The sequence below is a fragment of the Sinocyclocheilus grahami genome, unplaced genomic scaffold (assembly GCF_001515645.1).
Source record: "Sinocyclocheilus grahami isolate Dianchi unplaced genomic scaffold, SAMN03320097.WGS_v1.1 scaffold172.1, whole genome shotgun sequence".
NCBI lineage: Eukaryota > Metazoa > Chordata > Actinopteri > Cypriniformes > Cyprinidae > Sinocyclocheilus > Sinocyclocheilus grahami.
In genome coordinates, this window is record NW_015505351.1 from 353,834 (window position 1) to 377,670 (window position 23,837).

General features: G+C 37.8%; 1 protein-coding gene across 1 annotated transcript in view; it reads left to right on the forward strand.

Annotated features, from left to right (window-relative positions):
- LOC107593506 (protein bicaudal C homolog 1-A) overlaps window positions 1–23,837 on the forward strand; it is an 80,620-nt gene that overhangs the window by 48,218 nt on the left and 8,565 nt on the right. Inside the window, exons 5-18 of the mRNA XM_016283243.1 lie at window positions 432–590; window positions 2,745–2,798; window positions 6,591–6,779; window positions 8,621–8,872; window positions 10,645–10,833; window positions 12,473–12,724; window positions 15,550–15,681; window positions 18,559–18,640; window positions 19,630–19,788; window positions 20,155–20,336; window positions 20,463–20,595; window positions 21,765–21,918; window positions 22,024–22,180; window positions 22,869–22,908. Of these exons, the coding sequence (XP_016138729.1) occupies window positions 432–590; window positions 2,745–2,798; window positions 6,591–6,779; window positions 8,621–8,872; window positions 10,645–10,833; window positions 12,473–12,724; window positions 15,550–15,681; window positions 18,559–18,640; window positions 19,630–19,788; window positions 20,155–20,336; window positions 20,463–20,595; window positions 21,765–21,918; window positions 22,024–22,180; window positions 22,869–22,908 (2,134 nt within the window). The remainder of the gene's footprint in view (window positions 1–431; window positions 591–2,744; window positions 2,799–6,590; window positions 6,780–8,620; window positions 8,873–10,644; window positions 10,834–12,472; window positions 12,725–15,549; window positions 15,682–18,558; window positions 18,641–19,629; window positions 19,789–20,154; window positions 20,337–20,462; window positions 20,596–21,764; window positions 21,919–22,023; window positions 22,181–22,868; window positions 22,909–23,837) is intronic.

Below are 23,837 nucleotides of genomic sequence, written 5' to 3' on the forward strand. Positions count from 1 at the left end.
ACACATTATGGCATTGGCTGACTGAAGCCATTGGTGGTTCCGGGGCATCTGACATCTGTGGCTTCTGCTTTAACAAAACATTTCAGACTATATCCATTCTTCTGGTAATTTATGCCAGACATAATGCAGAACATCCACCAATGCTAACTGAAGAGTTGGTTGTAACATCACTGTAGATTTGTGAGGTAATTTCCCTCAAGCGCTTGACGTGAAATGGGAAATGGTGTGTATTGACATCTTTCTGTAGACTTGATGTAATGGAAATCTGACTTGGCTCTAGATCATAGATCTAATTCAATCTGTCACAACTTTAATGAAGCTTCTCAGAGTAGCAGGATCTGTTTTCCTGTATTTAACACTTTGTTACACCTTCAAAACTGAGGTGACTATGGTACTGCAGTTAATACAATCCAACTCTTTTGTTTCTTCAGAGCAATCGCGTGACTCTAAAGATGGACGTCTCACATACCGAGCATTCACATGTCATCGGCAAAGGGGGAAACAATATCAAGAAGGTGATGGAGGACACGGGCTGTCACATCCACTTCCCCGACTCCAACCGCAACAACCAGGCTGAGAAGAGCAACCAGGTGGGATTCTGACTTACCCAGCTTACCCAGAGAAAATATAAGGAACGGTCCCACTTTATATTAAGTGGCCCTAATACCTGTGTACTTGCATAGTAACTAGATGTGTACATAGTATGTAACCACAGTGTAAGTACACATTGGTACATAGTATCTACAGCTGTAATGTTTGTGTAACTACACACATGTAACAACCCACTGAATAGTATGTGTAAATACAAATGTGTAACAGGACATTGGTAACAACACTTTTTGGTAATGAAAGTACAAATGTGTAACAGGACTAACAGCACCTTTTGGTAAAGAAAGTGTTACACTTTATATTAGATGTATCATGTAATTACTCAGTACGTGATGTTACACAGCATGCGGCCAGAAAGTTAGGCTTTATATAAATTGTGGTTGGTGTCCAGAATGTTACACTTTATATTAAGTGGACAGTTCCTGAGGAGTTACTATGTAAGTACACTGGAATTACAGTGGTGCACCAATTCCACCAACTTGAGATCCAACTCCTCCCACTTTACATATCCCTAAACCTACCCATCTCCACCTCCTGGATCAAATTGTTCCAATTACTCTTATACATATTGTTGTTACAAAATGTAGTTATATATGTCCTGTTACACATTTGTACTTTATTTATCCTCAATCAAACAGTTGGTGGTTGCCATTGACATCCATAGTATTTTTTTCCTACTATGGAAGTCAATGGCAACCACCAACTGTTTGATTACCAGCAATCTTCAAAATATCTTCTTTTATGTTCAACATAAGAAAGCAACTCATACAGGTTTGGAACGACATGAGGGTGAGTAAATGATGACAGAATTTTCATTTTTGGGTGAACTATCCCTTTAAGCACAAGTTTTAATTTACATAATGCATATGTACGTTTTACTTTTGGCTTTTCGTGTAATTGTTATTATGCTCAGTATACTGAAATACAGTATTTTTTTATTATCATAAGATAATTGCATAAATATCACCACGGTAATGAGAATGTGGGTATGATTAATTGTTATACAAATAATGATAAATGTCAAAAATCGTGATGTTCGTTAGTTTGACTTTCTTTAATAAAATTAAATAAATCGGTTGGTAATCAAATAAGTCTCTTATGCTGCATTTATTCGATTTAAAACAGTACTGTTGTTCAATATTATTAGAATTTAACATAACTTTTCTGTTTTAGTGTATTGTAAATTGTCATTTATTCCTCTGAAGGCAAAGCTGAATTTTTACCATTATTAATTCAGTCTTCAGTGTCACACGATCCTTCAGAAATCATTCTAATATGCTGATTTGATGCATAGAAACATTTTTGATCAAGAAACATTTCTTATTATAATCAGTGTTGAATACCGTGCTGCTTAATGTTTTTGTAGAAACTGATCATTTTTTTGTCAGGATTATTCTTTCTTTCTGTCACTTTTGATCAGTTTTATTCATCCTTGCTGAACAGAAGTTATTAATTTCCTTAAAATATCTTTTGAATGGAAGAATATATGCAAACATAATATTATAATAATAATACTATATACTTATAAATTATATGTGTATGTATATTTGAAATTATGTTCTTGTTATTTTGGGTTGAAATATGACCTGGGCATGTTTCTTGACAGGTTTCTTGAGATATTCACCCAAAAGATTATAATTTCCATTTCAGGTCCTGAAGCTGTTTTGATTTCTAAAATGAGTTTATGTATCACTGAGCTACTGATTGTATGCGTATTGTCTGCAGCCTAATGGGAGGTAAAGACTGAGCCATAATTGGATGTGAGACATTTTTCCAGACTTGATTAAGTGGGGAATGTGGAAATTGAGCAATGACATGGCCCTCCCTCAGTGTGGGCTCATGTGTTGGGTTCAGAGTGGCTGGTACTTGCTGACAGGTGAATGAGAGCCAGCCAGGGCAGAATGAAGAAATCTCACCTCCTAGTGGTGCTCGTATGATAACATTTGGCAGACGAGTATTTTTCATTCTTAAGGGATTAGTTCACGCAAAAATGAAAATCATTTACTCAGCCTCATGTCGTTCCAAAATGCATGACACTTTTCTTTCTGTGGAAAACAAATGAAAATCAAATCAAATATAACTTATAACTTGTTCTCCGTGAATATGCATCTGACTTTCTTGTTCCTTTTCTGCAGGTGTCCATAGCCGGCCAGCCAGGAGGAGTGGAGGCCGCCAGAGCCCGAATTCGGGTAAATAAACATTCATAATATGAGTGCAAACGTCTGTGTTATTCTGCGATAAAGGCAGGAAGTAGAAGTGGGAGGCTGTTATTTATCTTGAGGAAGCTGACAGGTACAGGGGGTGTTAACATAAAGGATTTTTTGGATGAGATAAACACATTCCTCAGCATCCCAGCAGTCGTCCCGGTAACACAACAAGCAGCATTCATCTTTCTCCGGATGTTTCTAGTTGAGAACTTGGTACTTGAATCAGAACCGTTGGCCTCTGTTGGTATTTCATAAGCGTTACAGCCACTTCTATCCATTTCGATGGCATAAAAACCTTCCTTTCACAAAGCTTTACAGGCAAAAGCCTTTTAATGGGATAAAACATGAGGAATAAGAAGGTTGTAGGAAGCTTTTGACACTCAAGGTCATGAGATTTACTTATAAGACCAGCTTTAATAATGGCTTGATGCGGAACACATGGTGCCAATTGAAGCTGATATCTTGACTGTTTGGCCGGGTGTCTCCTGTGCACTCCTGCTCCGTCCAGACTCTCTTCTCGGATTTCACCAGCGCCAGGGCTCCGCACACGTGCTTCCTCCTCAGAGAGAACCAAGAAAAACAAGCCAAAGCATTCGAGCACAGTGGGCTTCCTTAGTGTTTGCATAAAGACCGAGCCCCAATTAACTCGAGAACGTTCTACACCAGAAACTATCATAAGCCTTCACTATTGTTTCACGAAGCAATTTGTATAAAATGAGTACCTTTGAAAAACCAGGCTGCTCTATTTTTCATGTCCAAAACACAAAGTTCTGTGGGTGAAATGTACATTTGAGGGAAGAATGTTAGTGGGGCAGCCTCACTTTTTCTCTTCCTCGTTCGCGTGACCAGAACTGCTGGGAATTCTACTCTTGACCATCTAATCATCTCCACTTTTTCCTCTTTTCTCTCTTCAAAAGATCTTCAGCCACAGTCGTTTTGATGCTTTATTGTGCCGTTACACCCATATGAATGGTATAGCGCCAGCATAATTCTCACACTTAACCTCATGTCAAGTTTGAAGTCTCTTTTCAGGCCAACTGAGATTGTTGCGGTAAAGTTAGAATTCAAATTAAGATATTTTTATGAAACCTGAGAGGTTTCTGTCTCTGCGATACAAATCCAGGTAACCAAAAGTTAAAAGGTTATAAAGGAGGCATAAAACAAATATGATGATGAGTAAGTGATGACAGAATTTTTATTTTTGGATCTATTTAATGTTATGTTGCACAAAGATCAATGATAAATAACTACATCCACAATAAAGAAAATAAAAAAATATTTTATTTTAATTTCATTTGTGATGGTTTTGATCAGATGTTCTACCATTTTCAAGAAAAGCTTCAAAGTATAAATGAATCTAAAAATGTTGTGGTGTAACAATAAAGTAAAAAGTAATAACGTATCTCAGTGTACACATCTTAATCATTATTTTAAAATAATAATACATTTATCTTTTTTTTTCAATTTTTTATTTATTTATTGTATTTTTGTTTTAATGTATATCATAAACGAATTAATTCATAAAAATAAATTTTGGACATTTGCACCACCACATTATATTTTACAACCTGAACTAACCTTGCCTTGTCATAAAAAGGTCAAATAATCTGAACTTGAGCAGTTTTTTTCTCTAAGTAAAAATGATAAAATATTATTCCAAACTTAAAGTTATGAAACATTTTTCATTGATTACTCACCCTCATGTCATCCAAATCTGTACGAGTTTCTTCTGCTGAACACAAACAAATATATTTTGAAGAACATGGGTAACCAAACATTTGACAGTAACCATTGACTTCTATAGTATGGAAAAAATACTGTGGAAGTCAATGGCTATTGTCAACTGTTTGGAACATAAGGGTGAGTAAACAATGAGAGAATTTTCCTTTAAGGAAGATTTGTGATATCAGGATGCTACGTTATGGTCCTAAATAACTATCAAAATGTATTTTAATTCAAAATATTAAAAACATCATCATAGAAAAGCTGTATTCAAACATTGAGCATCATGTCATTGACCCACAAGCAAAATGTTTGTATTGCATGTTTGTGTTTGTGACCCTGCGTGTTTGGCCATGTCCCAACACTTGATGCTTGAGCGATTAGTCCGTTTAAAGATTAGCCTTGCTTTCTTGGAGGGACCTAGTTCATTTCAATGGAATGATGCACAGAGCATCCTCCTCGCTCTTTGGATGCATGTTGTCTGTGAAAACAGAAAGCAAGTACAGCAGTTATTGATTCTACAAAAGGTCAGAGGAAAGCTCAAACCTCTTGTTTGTAAAAGATCAGAATACAGAGCTCCCCTCCAAATTCCTTATTAACAATAAGCAAAATAAAACACAGGAGGATTTTGTTAGGAAAGCTTTGCTCATAGCCAATGCATAAGCCTTTGGTTAAAAATAACCATGGATATGGTTTTAATAGCTCAAGAATGAGGAGAACCATTAACAGAGATGAATGTGCAGATCTTTCTTTTTGGCCCCTGGTACAGAATATGAGGGTGAGCGGAGCCCCCACATCATATGGGACTGATCAGAGCTGCATTTTTAAGGCTTGGCTATTCATTCTGTTTAAAAATTCTGTTTGGTAAGGCACTGTTTGCTGGGCTCTTGATGACCCTAAATCACCAATGCTTATTCCGCATTGTTTCATGGCTTGAATGTCGGCCAAATGCCCTGCTAGCAGCCTAACTGTAATTTTGGCCAGCATTCATTCAGAGCAAACCATGTTGTTTACATTTAAAGCCAAGCACACACTATCTTGTCACCCTGTGCACATTTAAAAACTTGAGTTTCTTGTTTCCCTTTGTCAAAATCATTATGCACAGCTAATTGTAGACTGTGTGCATCAGTTACAGTTGCTCTCTTCATCAGCTGTGGCTATAGTCCCAAAATTGCATTCTTGCTCACAGCTAAGCATGAGTTGATTCTTGAAGCCTTCAACCAAAAATGAAAATTTGCAGAAAATGTATTTATCCTCAAGGGGTCCTATATGTAGATGAGCTTGTTTCTTCATTGGAGCATATTTGGAAAAATGTATCATTACATCACTTGCTCACCAATGGATCCTCTGCAGTGAATGGGTGCCGTCAGAATGAGAGTCCAAAAAAAATCAAAAGAAATCCATAAACGTGTTTAACTGTAAACCGTCACTTCTGGCCAAAATATGAGCCCATAATATCCATATTAATGCTTCCTCCAGTGGAAAAAGCCCATCCCCTGTTGTCCTCTCACATCAAAATCCACTGACATATTTGTTTACAGCTATTTTTTTTTATATTTTTGTTTATAAACGGTGCTTCATTATAGATAGAGGACTTGTATTTTAGCTGGAAGCAGTGGTTTGAAGTCAAAAAAAAATCTTTGGAGTTGTGTGGATTACTTGTGGATTATTGTGATGTTTTTATCAGCTGTTTGGACTCTCATTCTGAAGGCACCCATTCACTGTAGAGGATTTTTAAAAACATACTTTGAGGATTTTACATATGTGCATATAATGCAATTAAGTGCAATTTTGGCAAAATGAATATCTTGGGCTGTTGCTCGTGTGGGAAATGTGGGTTTGAATCGGTTTCCAGTTTACTCTAGTCAAATGTTTCAAAAGCCCCCCAAAAAAGAAAAAGCCATTTGAGCCAGATTGGGTCTGTTGGTTAATTACCCATGATCCTAACCTGTCAGCAGTAGAAATAACAAAATTGATATCAGTTTAATGACTATAATTCAATATCAATAATTCAGATTGCATTAACTGATGGGTTTGTTGGTCTTCTTTCAGGAGTTACTTCCTTTGGTGTTGATGTTCGAGCTGCCAGTCATAGTACAGCTGAACCCTGACCCCAGCTCTCCTGCCATCCAGCACATCTCCCAGACGTACAACATCTCTGTGGCCTTCAAACAAAGGTCCAGACTCTATGGAGCAACAGGAGTAGTGCGGGGCTCACAGAATAATGCTGCAGCCGTGAAGGTGAGACACTCATACTCTCACATATGGGGCAAAATCAGTTGCTGCTCTTAATTAAGATACATTTACTTGAGATGCAAACTGAAGATACAAAGTCTTGTTTTCTGAGAAATTGAACAAAATTTTGTTTGTTCATTTTTAAAAAAAAAAAAGAACCAATATCTGTAAATGGGATATGAAAATATATTTAGCTCCAGAGAAGATCACAGTAAATCCTCTAGAAGACACCTACAAAGCCTTTTAGCTCTGTGTGTCTGTGGTGATTGCCACACTTTGGACTGAGCGTCTAGTGTAGAAGAAGCCTGCTATTCTTCCCAAAGAGAATCTTCTTCCATCTCTGGTTTTGAGGAAGGGTCTAGGGCTGGAGTTGTCCTGTGGGCTGCTGGCTATGCCTGGTATGTGTTGAGAGCTGGAGTGAGGAGTTTGTTGCCAAAACCGCCTACGAACAGGCGAGGAGAGGAACCCCAAAAGAGCCCCTCTGCCTTTCCTCTCTTCCCCTAGTTTTATGACACGCTGAAAGAAACTCCCCTATCTAGGCCATTCTCAGGGTCGTATATGCCAGAGGGAAAAGCAAGAACATAAAGAGGTTCTTGTTTACTAAAACACGCTCCATTAGTGTCAAAAGCACCAGTCGTATTGGCAGATCGTAACCAGGGTGGTTGTGATTGACGTGAGTTTGAAAAAGCTGTCTGTGAGGTGTTCATGGTTTTGTTCAGGGTCAGAAATAAACTTTTCCATTTAAAGGGCAATATTTGTCCCCTGAATTGATTTACAGAGGCATTTTTGACCTTTGTAAATGCATTTTTTATAATTACCTGATTAGATGTATCTGTGTTGTCTTTTATGTCAAATACTTCAATTTAAGCGATTACTTCCATCAATTAGAATACTGTAGACTGTTAACAATAAAATTTGATCAACAAAAGTCATCTTTATACTGCAAACATGTGCCACTTTTTTTCTCGCAGTTACAAGTTTGTATCTTGCAATTGAAAGTTATAAACTTACAATTATGAGTTAACATCTTACAATAATCTTACAATTTATAATAAATGATAACATCTTACAATATGACGGTTTTCTTAGAATTGCACAAAGAAAGGTTTGCAAGAATTGCAAGATATAAACTCAGAATTGTGCAAAATAAAGTCAGAATTGAAGACTTTTTATCATCTCGCAGTTTATCTTGCAATTGAAAGTTATAAACTTACAATTATGAGTTAACATCTTACAATAATCTTACAATTTATAATAAATGATAACATCTTACAATATGACGGTTTTCTTAGAATTGCACAAAGAAAGGTTTGCAAGAATTGCAAGATATAAACTCAGAATTGTGCAAAATAAAGTCAGAATTGAAGACTTTTTATCATCTCGCAGTTCTCGCAATTGCGAGTTATAAAGTCAGAAATGAAACGATTGCAAGAAATAAAGTAGTCAAATAAATCAATTCTGAGGAAAAAAAGTCAGAATCGCGAGATGTAAACTCAAAGTTGTGATGCATAAATTGGGAGATATAAACTCCTAAAAAAATATATATATAAAGAAAAAACTTTTGCACTCACAATTGCAAAAAAAATTTTTTAAATCTGAATTGTGAGATAAAAAGTTGTAATCGCCTTTTTAAAATATTTATCCCATGGCAGAAATGGGTTTCCATACAAAACAGTTACTCAAAATGCTGAAGTCAACACTTTTTATTCATTGTCACATTTCATTTTGATTGTGTCAGTTGTAATAGATTGTGCAGGGGCTTTTTTTAATTTGGGAGGCAGCTTTGTTCATTACGTGGGATTTTTGGCCCAAGTCCCCATTCATTTCCAACCCTGGTATCATTGCAGAGGGGCACAGCGGTGTTACTGGAGCACCTCACGGGCAACCTGGCCAGCGCCATCACGGTCAGCACGCAGCTTGACATCGCACCCCAGCACCACCTCTTCATGATGGGCCGCAACGGCAGCAACATCAAGCACATCATGCAGCGCGCAGGAGCGCAGGTCCACTTCCCAGACCCCAACTGTCCACAGAAGAAATCCACCGTCTATGTGCAGGGAACCATTGACTCTGTGTGTCTGGCTCGCCAGTACCTGATGGTGAGAGATTTTTTTGTTCTTTATTTCTCATGCCACAGTGTTTTTACTGCTGACATGAATGATGCCACAAATCATGCAGCTTTTGAGGAAAGTGTACTATTTTTTCTAAGCATTCATACTTGTTGGGCAAAAAAATGGTTGAAAAAATCTATACACGTGCAGCGACTCATTTTCTTTTTACTCTTCTACTCTTGTTAATAGAATCAATGACATGACCTTTTGCTTGTCCTGATTTATCAATTTATTTAGAAAAATAAAATAGGAAATTTTATGATAGAGAGGAGGACCCCTGCAGATCCTCATGACTGTGTGTCAAAGTCAATAAATATCTTAATTTACAACTTGTAAGCAATATCACATTTACCTTTGAAAAAGACAAGCATATGTATTATATTTTTACTTAACCTGTTGTCTTCATTATTTAATGGGTTTGTATAAATCTGTCATGAATGCAAATTACAATATTACAACCACAGTTTAATTGTTTGTTACAGCAACTAATTAATAAATTAATAAAAAGTTTTAAAGGGGTCATATGATGCTGCTAAAAAGAACATTATTTGGTGTATTTGATGTAATGAAATGTGTTTATGCGGTTTAAGGTTAAAAAACATTATTTTCCACATACTGTACATTATTGTTTCTCCTCTATGCCCCGCCTTTCTGAAATGCGTCGATTTTTACAAAGCTCATCGGTCTGAAAAACGAGGTGTGCTCTGATTGGCCAGCTATCCAGTGCGTTGTGATTGGCCGAATACCTCAAGCGTGTGACGGAAATGTTACGCCCCTTACCATATTGTGATGCCCTATCCGGCCGGAGCTACGAGACAAAAACATTAAAACCCATTATAAACGAGGCATTTATTGCATCCAGTGGGGACATAATTACGGATTATAATGACTTATACTGTCTTTTTACGCATTGTGTTGCATCGCGCCGCTTAAACATAAAACCATGTCTGCATTTGTGATCGGAGAAATGACAAACAACAAGTGCTACTCTACACTGCTCAAAACTCGCGTTTGAATCATCAGTGGCAAATCCTTTAAATATAAAAAACTTATTTACAGTCTGTGAGTCAGAACAGTGAGTGAGTGAGCAGAGGCCGGAGGCCTAGAGTGACCAGCGGACTAGAGTGAGCGGAGGCCGGCTTGAGTGAGCAGAGGCGGGTGGGCTTGAGAACTGCGCGGCCGGCGGATTCGACGAAGGACCGTCCGGTGGGCTTGCTGCAACCACATGTGACGACCCCGGGCTGGACTCCACTTCGTCCACGGTGAAAGCCGATCCGGCGATCCACAGCGCGAAGTTGATGTATTTCCTCAGCGACCAGCACGGATCAGCTCCAGGCATGACGAAACGGATATCGTCCTCTTTTGGAAGGCCAACCAAAGTAGATTCGCTTTCACAATGAAGCACACAGCATCTTCACGACATGGCGGTGGCAACAACAATACTACAGCGAGAATAAAAGTTACACCTTCTTTCTTTGCATGAACATTTGGGCGGTGTTATGCAAATCTTCCCACATTGTGACGTAGACATGTGGGGAAATGTGGGTTTGAATCGGTTTCCAGTTTACTCTAGTCAAATGTTTCAAAAGCCCCCCAAAAAAGAAAAAGCCATTTGAGCCAGATTGGGTCTGTTGGTTAATTACCCATGATCCTAACCTGTCAGCAGTAGAAATAACAAAATTGATATCAGTTTAATGACTATAATTCAATATCAATAATTCAGATTGCATTAACTGATGGGTTTGTTGGTCTTCTTTCAGGAGTTACTTCCTTTGGTGTTGATGTTCGAGCTGCCAGTCATAGTACAGCTGAACCCTGACCCCAGCTCTCCTGCCATCCAGCACATCTCCCAGACGTACAACATCTCTGTGGCCTTCAAACAAAGGTCCAGACTCTATGGAGCAACAGGAGTAGTGCGGGGCTCACAGAATAATGCTGCAGCCGTGAAGGTGAGACACTCATACTCTCACATATGGGGCAAAATCAGTTGCTGCTCTTAATTAAGATACATTTACTTGAGATGCAAACTGAAGATACAAAGTCTTGTTTTCTGAGAAATTGAACAAAATTTTGTTTGTTCATTTTTTTTAAAAAAAAGAACCAATATCTGTAAATGGGATATGAAAATATATTTAGCTCCAGAGAAGATCACAGTAAATCCTCTAGAAGACACCTACAAAGCCTTTTAGCTCTGTGTGTCTGTGGTGATTGCCACACTTTGGACTGAGCGTCTAGTGTAGAAGAAGCCTGCTATTCTTCCCAAAGAGAATCTTCTTCCATCTCTGGTTTTGAGGAAGGGTCTAGGGCTGGAGTTGTCCTGTGGGCTGCTGGCTATGCCTGGTATGTGTTGAGAGCTGGAGTGAGGAGTTTGTTGCCAAAACCGCCTACGAACAGGCGAGGAGAGGAACCCCAAAAGAGCCCCTCTGCCTTTCCTCTCTTCCCCTAGTTTTATGACACGCTGAAAGAAACTCCCCTATCTAGGCCATTCTCAGGGTCGTATATGCCAGAGGGAAAAGCAAGAACATAAAGAGGTTCTTGTTTACTAAAACACGCTCCATTAGTGTCAAAAGCACCAGTCGTATTGGCAGATCGTAACCAGGGTGGTTGTGATTGACGTGAGTTTGAAAAAGCTGTCTGTGAGGTGTTCATGGTTTTGTTCAGGGTCAGAAATAAACTTTTCCATTTAAAGGGCAATATTTGTCCCCTGAATTGATTTACAGAGGCATTTTTGACCTTTGTAAATGCATTTTTTATAATTACCTGATTAGATGTATCTGTGTTGTCTTTTATGTCAAATACTTCAATTTAAGCGATTACTTCCATCAATTAGAATACTGTAGACTGTTAACAATAAAATTTGATCAACAAAAGTCATCTTTATACTGCAAACATGTGCCACTTTTTTTCTCGCAGTTACAAGTTTGTATCTTGCAATTGAAAGTTATAAACTTACAATTATGAGTTAACATCTTACAATAATCTTACAATTTATAATAAATGATAACATCTTACAATATGACGGTTTTCTTAGAATTGCACAAAGAAAGGTTTGCAAGAATTGCAAGATATAAACTCAGAATTGTGCAAAATAAAGTCAGAATTGAAGACTTTTTATCATCTCGCAGTTCTCGCAATTGCGAGTTATAAAGTCAGAAATGAAACGATTGCAAGAAATAAAGTAGTCAAATAAATCAATTCTGAGGAAAAAAAGTCAGAATCGCGAGATGTAAACTCAAAGTTGTGATGCATAAATTGGGAGATATAAACTCCTAAAAAAAAAAAAGATATAAAGAAAAAACTTTTGCACTCACAATTGCAAAAAAAAATTTTTAAATCTGAATTGTGAGATAAAAAGTTGTAATCACCTTTTTAAAATATTTATCCCATGGCAGAAATGGGTTTCCATACAAAACAGTTACTCAAAATGCTGCATTCAACACTTTTTATTCATTTTCACATTTCATTTTGATTGTGTCAGTTGTAATAGATTGTGCAGGGGCATTTTTTTAATTTGGGAGGCAGCTTTGTTCATTACCTGGCATTTTTGCCCCAAGTCCCCATTCATTTCCAACCCTGGTGTCATTGCAGAGGGGCACAGCGGTATTACTGGAGCACCTCACAGGCAACCTGGCCAGCGCCATCACGGTCAGCACACAGCTTGACATCGCACCCCAGCACCACCTCTTCATGATGGGCCGCAACGGCAGCAACATCAAGCACATCATGCAGCGCGCAGGAGCGCAGGTCCACTTCCCAGACCCCAACTGTCCACAGAAGAAATCCACCGTCTATGTGCAGGGAACCATTGACTCTGTGTGTCTGGCTCGCCAGTACCTGATGGTGAGAGATTTTTTTGTTCTTTATTTCTCATGCCACAGTGTTTTTACTGCTGACATGAATGATGCCACAAATCATGCAGCTTTTGAGGAAAGTGTACTATTTTTTCTAAGCATTCATACTTGTTGGGCAAAAAAATGGTTGAAAAAATCTATACACTTGCAGCGACTCATTTTCTTTTTACTCTTCTACTCTTGTTAATAGAATCAATGACATGACCTTTTGCTTGTCCTGATTTATCAATTTATTTAGAAAAATAAAATAGGAAATTTTATGATAGAGAGGAGGACCCCTGCAGATCCTCATGACTGTGTGTCAAAGTCAATAAATATCTTAATTTACAACTTGTAAGCAATATCACATTTACCTTTGAAAAAGACAAGCATATGTATTATATTTTTACTTAACCTGTTGTCTTCATTATTTAATGGGTTTGTATAAATCTGTCATGAATGCAAATTACAATATTACAACCACAGTTTAATTGTTTGTTACAGCAACTAATTAATAAATTAATAAAAAGTTTTAAAGGGGTCATATGATGCTGCTAAAAAGAACATTATTTGGTGTATTTGATGTAATGAAATGTGTTTATGCGGTTTAAGGTTAAAAAACATTATTTTCCACATACTGTACATTATTGTTTCTCCTCTATGCCCCGCCTTTCTGAAATGCGTCGATTTTTACAAAGCTCATCGGTCTGAAAAACGAGGTGTGCTCTGATTGGCCAGCTATCCAGTGCGTTGTGATTGGCCGAATACCTCAAGCGTGTGACGGAAATGTTACGCCCCTTACCATATTGTGATGCCCTATCCGGCCGGAGCTACGAGACAAAAACATTAAAACCCATTATAAACGAGGCATTTATTGCATCCAGTGGGGACATAATTACGGATTATAATGACTTATACTGTCTTTTTACGCATTGTGTTGCATCGCGCCGCTTAAACATAAAACCATGTCTGCATTTGTGATCGGAGAAATGACAAACAACAAGTGCTACTCTACACTGCTCAAAACTCGCGTTTGAATCATCAGTGGCAAATCCTTTAAATATAAAAAACTTATTTACAGTCTGTGAGTCAGAACAGTGAGTGAGTGAGCAGAGGCCGGAGGCCTAGAGTGACCAGCGGACTAGAGTAAGCGGAGGCCGGCTTGAGTGAGCAGAGGCGGGTGGGCTTGAGAACTGCGCGGCCGGCGGATTCGACGAAGGACCGTCCGGTGGGCTTGCTGCAACCACATGTGACGACCCCGGGCTGGACTCCACTTCGTCCACGGTGAAAGCCGATCCGGCGATCCACAGCGCGAAGTTGATGTATTTCCTCAGCGACCAGCACGGATCAGCTCCAGGCATGACGAAACGGATATCGTCCTCTTTTGGAAGGCCAACCAAAGTAGATTCGCTTTCACAATGAAGCACACAGCATCTTCACGACATGGCGGCGGCAACAACAATACTACAGCGAGAATAAAAGTTACGCCTTCTTTCTTTGCGTGAACATTTGGGCGGTGTTATGCAAATCTTCCCACATTGTGACGTAGACATGTGGGGGCGTGTTAGAACGAGCCGTTTTAGGTAGGCGTGGTTGACTCTTAACTTTTATAAAGAATATCTCTTTGGATTTGAGACTTTAATCTTTGCAACTTTACAAATCTTCTTTATGCACCAAGAGCTTGTAACACTCCAAAGAGAAATTGAAATCGCATCATATGACCCCTTTAACAAAAACTGCCAAATCTTTTTTATATTTATACAACTTATTTGTTTTTATTTGAGTGTTTATTACTCAATACTTTTGATTAATTGATTACTGTGTGAACTTTGATTTTGGTTTTGATGTTTCAGTAAAATAATTTCAGTGCATCACTAAAATATGATATTTACAGAATATAATATATTCTTTACTTTGAATAGTATATTTAAAAAATAATGATTGAGATGAAAATATATTACAGTATTACTTTTTACTTGATGGTTACATCACATTACCACAGTAAACTACTGTTAAAAAGTATAATAAATTGCATTGAGAAGAAAAACTGCAGATGATATTAAGACTTGACTTGGAAGTAAATAGCTACCTAGGCACCACAAGGTAATCCTTAGCAGAAGCTTTAGGTTTTTTTTACTCATCTCATCTTCCCTCAAGCCATCACACAAATAGTGGCTCTGGTTTGTCTCATTATGTGGTGGTCCTTTTCAAATTAATGGTCTCCAACCAACACAGAAGAATATTAAACTGACAAAGTCAGGGGCACCAGAAAAAAAAACACAATTCTTTTGAGGAACACACAAGTGGAGAGCATTCCCTCACTCTGAAAGCAGAATAATTAGCCCTCCACCACACTGTGGTCCTCTCTGGACCCGATTTAAACACTCAGCTGGAGGCCGAGGGAAGAGACAGTACTCACGAATAATTTATTCACAGTTTTTGGCTCAATTTAGATCCATTAAGGACATTTTTAGCATTCACAAATAAGACTGTCATAGCAGGCTTTCCACCACACAATCTAGGCTCTAGAACTTTTCCTGCATATGTAGCAGTTTCTTCACTGCCTGCTGAGTTAGCTGTGTCAGGAGAGGAAAAAGAAGGTCAAGGCCCAGTAAATGAAAGCTTTACGCCTGGAGTACCTGCTGCTGTTTTTCTTTTCAACATGAGAAGTAGGTGATGGATCACTGCTGAATAACTGTAGCTTTGCTGCTTTAGGACCGAGGCCAATGGAGTCCTTGAAACACTTAAAGTTCGACTGTATGAATGATTTACAACGGTGTAGAAAAACGTTGTTCATTTCTTTTTTTCTTGCTTTCTTCTTTGTGCTTTCCGCAGGGCTGCCTGCCACTGGTGCTGATGTTTGATATCAAAGAGGACATCGAGGTGGAACCGCAGTGCATTACTTCCCTAATGGAACAGCTTGATGTGTTCATTAGTGTCAAACCCAAACCCAAGCAACCCAGCAAGGTTTGCACCCTCACACTATTTGAATGACCCAAACTCGACCTTACATATGCAACATATATCACTTATGGTGGTGGACACTTTTAGATGTTACACTTTTAAGTGTGAGCTTTTCTCAGAACTCAGTTTTTGTTTTTGAGCCATTTGTGCAATGACTTTTAATCAACAAGGGGATTTTTAGTGGATGTATGAAGTCCGTTCCCCTCAAGTTCACACACAGTTGTTCACAGTTATAAATTTAAGAGTTTTTGCTCTAAAATTATATTAAATGCAAGGTTAGATCTATTACAGTTATTCGCCAGATAAAGGAAAATATTAACCAATTTACAGGTGTGACGAGAGGGGCGGGGCCGAGAGCCATGGGAACGGAGCGAGGCCGGTCGAGGAAATGCTAATGCGCGACACCTGCGCCACTCACCGGTCTCGAGTCCCATGGAGGAGCTCCGGAAGGATAAAAGGAGGAGTGACGACAGTGTTGGAGGAGAGAGGACCAGGCCTGAACCTCTCTCCTCCAACACTGTCGTCACTCCTCCTTTTACACAATAATCCACATTTGCTCCACCGGCCTCGCTCCGTTCCCACGGCTCTCGGCCCCGCCCCTCTTGTCACAACAGGTTTTTGCCATAGCGTTGTAGGGCCATATTTACTAAACGGGGCAAATTAGCTGATGGGAGGAGAAAATTCTGCGGGTGAATCACTAACAATGCGCACATTAAAGAACACAGACGCAGCCAGATCATTTCCATAATGACCAGCGCAATTTACCAAGAGCAGCGTAAATTACCGCCTGCTTTAAGACATGCTTTTTTTGGCCGTTAAATAATGGCGCAAATACCAGTAATTTGATGAGCGCAAACGTTATTAAATCGCATTGAGTAATTAATTTTAATTCTCTCCTCCCATAAATTTTGCGTCTGAAAGGGAAACTCCTACAAATGCATATTCAACAAGTTCAGGCGCAAAAGTAACTGTGTCCACGCCTTTTCAGCGCTAATTCTTCACTGCACGTCTTTAGTAAACCCTGACAGTACTATTATAACACCAAAAGATGGTTTGCCCCGGCGCAAGCTGTTAGTAAATCTGGCCCTTAGTCTTTCATCATTAAATTATATATTTGAAAAAATTGCTTTTATAAAACGGATAGTTCCGGTCCTTGATTCTGATTGGCTGAGCCATGTTCGAAGCTGTTGTAAATTACTCTACAAACACACACCTTTGTTTACGTTTGTCTGTTGCTTGGCAACCACTTTGTTGCAAGCACAACCGTTTCTGAGGAGCTACATTGTTTGGTGGAAGAATAATGTTTTTATTAAGTGCATCTTTACACAAAATAAAATAAAAAACAATTCAAAATCAGCGCAGTGGAATGCAAAAATACGTTCTGTGTGAACGCCCCCCTTAATGCCTGTTTAGACTAAGAATGATAATTATAACAATAACTAAATTATCATCCACACCAATGCATGATAACATTCTCTTTATTACAAGATTGGCAGTCAATGTTTAGATCATTCATCAGTCGGAAAAAATCACTTTGAAAGTGTTTCCAACAACATTATTCATCTGCGTCGTTATCGATATAGTTTAAATAGAGAATGGTTTTTAAAACTTTATCTTTATTGTTATCGTTAAAGTTAACGTCTTTGGTGTGAATGGGACTATTTCAAATAAATGTTGTTGTTTTTTTACTTTATATTCATGAAAGAATCTTGTATAGCAGTTTCCACAAAACTATGAAACAGCATATTCAACATTGATGATGATAATCAGAAATGTTTCATGAACACCAAATCAGCATATCAGAATGATTTCATGGAATTAAATTACATAATAAATGACATTTTAAAATATATTCACATAGAATACAGTTTATTTTATATTTCACAATATTACTATTTTACTATATTTTTAATTAAATAAAACTTTGGTGAGCATAAGAGACTTTCAGAAATCTTACCGACCACAGTAGTCCCTGTAGTGTAATATAAAGACATTCATACATTTTTAAGTGTAGATTAAGTCTCCAGCTTTTTGATGCCACCATGTAAGATACCTTGAATCCTCAGATCAAGCATTAAGGCCTAGTTCTTTCAGAGGCTTAAAATTAAGTCGCCTAGTTTTGTAAAAGTAATGTATGGAACATATAGGATTTGTGGGTGGCTTACTAGCAGGATGTGGAAACTGGGAATGCTTCACGTCATTGGTCATGGTCAAGGATGAAATCCTATCCTGTGTTTTAAGCTGAATGGCAGCACTGTCAATTATCACTCTGTCTTTCCATTTCAGTGATTTGTGTTGATGCCTCTAGCTTCTCTTCTTTCACTCTGCTAATAGTTTGCTACAGTAGTAGCCTTGACTAATATATACAGCACATATGCTAAGGAGGAAGTACTGTATATACTACCAGTTGAAAGGGAAATATGAGAACATGTAGAATTTCAGTACATTCACAGAAAACCTCCACTCTCAGGTTCAGTTAAGTTCAGCAAGTTCACCACTAATAGATCTTTACAACCTCAAACTCATATTCCATGAATCAAAGGGATCATGAGAAATAAAAGTTCCAGTGATCTTTTGAAATAAAAGAATTTTATGTTAAATGAAAACATACTGAAATCAGAATTTCCTTCCAAGTGAAAAAATACCATGTACTGAAACTAAAAGAGCAGAAGAATTAATAATGAAAGTGAAATATGGTAAGGTTCACCAAACCATGTGCTGTTTCTTGCTGTGTGTAGCACCTTCTGCTCTGCAGATCCTTTAACATCTACAATAAGTGGACCTCAAGGGCAAAAATAATGTTTCAAATCATGAATTAACTCTCTTTAAAATGAAACACCATCCACATTATATTCATAATGATGCCATTCTGTTCTACAGAGGCCAAATGTACTGATTATACCAACACTAGATGAGTTTTTGGACTCGTTTTCTCACTCTGTTTTCTCTGAATCTGAGCACAGTTCAGCCCAAACCATCTGTCACTCGACAGATCATACGCAAGATGAAAATCCAAAAGCTAAACATGTAAGAATAGTGCATCTTTACACAAAATAAAATAAAAAACAATTCAAAATCAGCGCAGTGGAATGCAAAAATACGTTCTGTGTGAACGCCCCCCTTAATGCCTGTTTAGACTAAGAATGATAATTATAACAATAACTAAATTATCATCCACACCAATGCATGATAACATTCTCTTTATTACAAGATTGGCAGTCAATGTTTAGATCATTCATCAGTCGGAATTAAGATTTTGGAAGCAGAGAAAGATAGGGGAACTAAATCAGTTATAATTTCTGTCTCCCTGCTCAAATATGACCAAAATGAAAAGAATTTAGTCAGAAGTCTAAATCACTAGAATTAGATTAAAATGTGTTGTCAAAATGAACACTACATTAGCTGAACAGCTGAATGAGATGTACTACTTGCACAGTAAGTGCTTTCAAAAATGAATGTTTGTTGAAAATTTTCTCACCGTCAGGCCATACAAAATGTACAGTAGATGAGTTTGTTACTTCATCTGAACACATTTGGAGAAATGTAGCAATACATCATTTGCTCACCAATGGATCCTCTGCAGTGAATGGGTGCCGTCAGAATGAGAGTCCAAACAGCTGATAAAAACACCACAATAATCAATCCACACCACTCCAGTCCATCAATTAACAGTGTTTGCAGTAAAAAGCTGCATGTTTGTAATAAACAAATCAGCTGTTTAGACTCTAATTCTGACGGCACCCATTCACTGCTGGATCCATTGCTGAGCAAGTGATGTAATGCTGAATAGTTCTGATTAAGAAAAAAAACTCTTTCTAAATTCATTTTAGACAGCCTAAGAAATTTTGCAGCACATTTCATTTCTGAACTATTCCTTTACATGTACAGAAAATGTCTTATGTTGAAATTGTGTTTTTGGTTTATTGTCTCATCTTTTTGTCTGAACTGTAGGTCTGCTGGGACCTATGACAGCCTCCATGACAGGACCCTCCACCAACTCCCTTCTCAACGCTCTCAACAGCTCCATCAGTCCATTACAGACATCCACCTCTGGAACACCCAGCCCCAATCTCTGGCCCAACTCACTGGCCAGTCCTGCCAGCACTTCTGGTAAGGAGAAGACTGATAGACATCCACAAACAAACACACTCAGTATGGATTCTGCGTACCATATTTTCACACTTTAGTTCACACTTTAGTTATGTTGAAATAAAATAAAACTTGAACTTGAAAGTGATTCCTTTGATTGTGATAGGGTCTCAGTCCAATTTACATTCACATTGTTGTTTTTTAGAACCCAGTCTATTTTATTTTATTTTATTTATATATATATTTTTTTTATTATTTTGAAGACAGTGTATTATTATATATTATATTATATGATTATATATTATATTATATAAGACTAAATGTATTTTTATTATACAATAGTAAGATACATCTTTCAAACCAAGCTCGATAACTGTTTTTTCTTAGGTTTCTCATCACCCTTGATGATCCACCCAGCCACCCAGGCCACTCTAACTAGCATCTTGCTGTCAGGGGTGCCAAGCTACACCCAGAACACTCCGTCCCCTCCACCTGGCCTCGCCCCCATAGACGCCCAAGTCAACAGAGTATCAGACTGCAGTAAAGCCGTGTCCCCCCTTAGTAGCAAAGTGAGTCTTCTTTCATCATCATGAGATGATATATAATTATGCTAAAAAGCTGTCCTGTATATCTCTCATAGTTAGTCTTCTTTGACTTTCCTTGACCAGAATATTGTGTGCATGTGTGTTGTGTAGCAACCCAGCACCATGTACAGCAGAATGTCTCTGGCAGATAAAGTTCTGACCGCAGCTCATGGCGACTCTGTGCAGGAAGCCAGTCCCCACTGCCCTTCTGAACCGCTGTCCAGCAAGTCCAGCCAAGACCGAGGTCTGCATTACCCACAGCTCCTTGTTATATCCTCAATACAAGATGCATTTCTCTGCACTGCACCACCACATCAAATGTATAAAAAGTGACAGTAAAGACATGCATAATGTTACAAAAGATTTATATTTGAAATAAACAAGAATACATATTCTTTTGAGATTTCTATTCATCAAATAATCATTTTTTTTTAAATTCTGTTTTCAATATTGATATAAGAAATGTTTTTTTGAGCACCAAATCAGCATTCTAGAATGATTTCTGAAGGATCATGTGACAACAAAAACATTTTTTTTAAAAATCAGCTTTGCCATCACATGAATATATTTTAGAAATGAGGTAAAACAGAAAACTGGCATTTTAAACTGTACTAATAATATTTCCAAATTTTTTTAATGTATTTGTGATCAAATAAATCCACCCTTTAAACATTAAAAAATGTTACTTAGCCCAAACTTTTGAACATATGTAAAGCATGTTACTTTATTATTATTATTATTTATTATTTTTTTTTTTTACTATTACAGTCAGTCAAGTGTGACGGCATATTCACCAAGACTGATCCCTGACATACAGTATGTCAGAATCGAGTAATTTTATCTGGTAAATGCCAGCTTTATTTATACTGCAGTCTAAGCCATGTGAATCAACATTTCATGCATGCCACTTTCCAAGGCTACATTAATTGAAAGATATATTATACTCTCCTGTATTCCAGCCTAATGCAACCAGTGACATTCACCGCTGAATTATGTCAACCATTTAATTAGCACTTGAAACAGCTCCTCGACCTGCTCTAGATTGAAAGCGAGAATTTATTGACTTTGGTCAGTCTAATTATGGATAAATATAAACTCAGTTCCAAATTATTATACCATTCCTTCCTGCTCCCTGAACGGGGCATCTGTGGAAATACAAGGCCAAGGTTTTCCATGCTCCAGCATTGTTAACGCTGTTTGAGTTGGCCTAACATCCATTTAGTCAGTGTGTTTTTGCTTTCAGATGAGGTCAATTCAATCTCATTATTCCTTAAAAGCAGTGAAGGTAAATGGCGTGTTAGATCCCCTGATGCTGAGTGCTGCAGGAATACAATCTCAAACTACTCAGCTAAAACGTTCAATATGGGGGCTTGAAGGAAGAATAACACTGTTTCGTCTATGTGTGTGTTTCAGGATCGGATACGTTTGTGGAGGTGGGCATGCCTCGAAGCCCCTCTCACTCGGGAAACAGCAATGAACTGAAGCAGATGTTGACGTCTTGTAAGACGACGTCAGGAAAGAGGCAAGCCCTGGAGCTGCTACAGGGCACCAAGCACTCCCTCCTACAGTATGATCACATGCACAATCACTCAACAGTCAATCACTAGTCAATGTTAGAGTTAGCCACTAATGCAGCTTGTGATTAAATGTATTTGTTCTTTTATCCATGTAGTTCAGACTGTCTGTTGTCAGACTCTGACTCCAGCGCCTCGGAGAGTCCGGTGGCTGATAAACGCGCTCCAGGCAGTGAAAGAGCAGCCGAACGGGCCGCTCTGCAGAATTCAGACAGAATCCGCCTGCCGCCCCAATCCTCCTTCTCCAGCATGCAGGTAATGAGCCCTTAATGTTACTTAAAAACTCTTTAGAAGAGTGAAAGTGCTGCCCTTAGTTACAAAAATGATTCTCAAATAAATCGAGCAGCTGTGAATATTACATTTAGATTTTGCCATTTCAATCTAACTTCCCTCATGTAAATGATGCACTACTGGTCAAAAGTTTGAAAGAATTAAGTTCTCTTAATATATATTTTTTTAAAAAGTCTCTTATGCTCAGCAAGGCTGCATTTATTTGATCAAAAACAGTAATATTGTGAAAAATTAAATTTTAATAGAACTTCAATATAACTTATAATGTAATTTATTCCTGTGATGCAAAGCATCACATTTCAAAAATATTACAGTTTTTACTGTAATAAATGCAGCCTTGTTAAAGATAAGAGACTTCTTTTTTTTTTTTATCTGAATTATTCCAAACCTTTGACGGGTTCTGTATGTTCCGGCTGTGTTGTGATCTCATGCCCTGCCTCTCAAATCAATGCCGTGTTTTCTGAAACGACAGAAAGTCGGCACTATTCTGTTCCCCACATTCTGTTAAATGGTTTTGACAGAATGAGGCAATGTTTACCATTTGCCTTTCTCGTTCTATAAACCAAGCTGACAGGAGAAATGAGGGACATAATTCTTAAATCCTTTCCAACAGCCTAAACATTCTTTACTTTCTCTCCGTTCACCTCTACAGGCGTTCGACTACGAGCAAAAGAAGTTATTGGCAACCAAAGGTATGTGCTTGACAAATCAAATCACAGTTAAAGCTATATACAGAGCCTTAAACAGTGTCTCCCAGCCATCTATATTGTTAAAAACAATTCTGCTGGTAGGCTGCTGGGGGAATTGGAAACCGGTTGTGTTTAGTCTAGTGTGCCAGCAATGAACAAAGCAGGACTACAGTGTCTTCACATGCTGAATGTCTGGCAGTGAGTAGGGTGTCATTAAAGCCCTGTTTCACATTTACGGTAAATATACTCTGCCTCATAAAGCTTCTCCACACCTCACGTCCTGTGTCCAGCGTTCTTTCTGTAAACTATGCACCTGAGAATGAGGAATGCACCCAGTGTTAACGCTTTTCTTGCCCGCACACTGTAAACACTTCTTTGTTAATGATTTATGTTGGAACTGTATGGAAATGTGGCACACACCGTTTTATTGTAAAACTTTTGAGTTTGACCGATTTAGCACAGTGCAGGGGAATTTGGCATCAAATTCTTGATCAACTCATTCCTGATTCCTACATCTCACAAAAAACACCAGTAACATTAATTTATTGAATACCACCCAGGTCATGTTTTGCCACACACTGGCAGAAAAAAACTGTTTACTAAGCTGTTTTAGAACTATTTACATATTTTGTGTTGTGATATTATTTTCATGACAATTACTTCACAATTCCTCCAACAAAATTCTCATTATTGTAAAAATCATGGTCAGTACTGTTATGTGAATAAAGAATGATATATTATTAAAATGAGTAATTAAATAACATATAAATATATTTTTAAAATAAAAATTAATATAATAAATAGCTATGCAGATTTTTGGTAAAGTACTCAATTTTACACCATGATAATATATTTATATATATATATATATATATATATATATATATATATATATATATATATATATATATATATATATATATATATATATA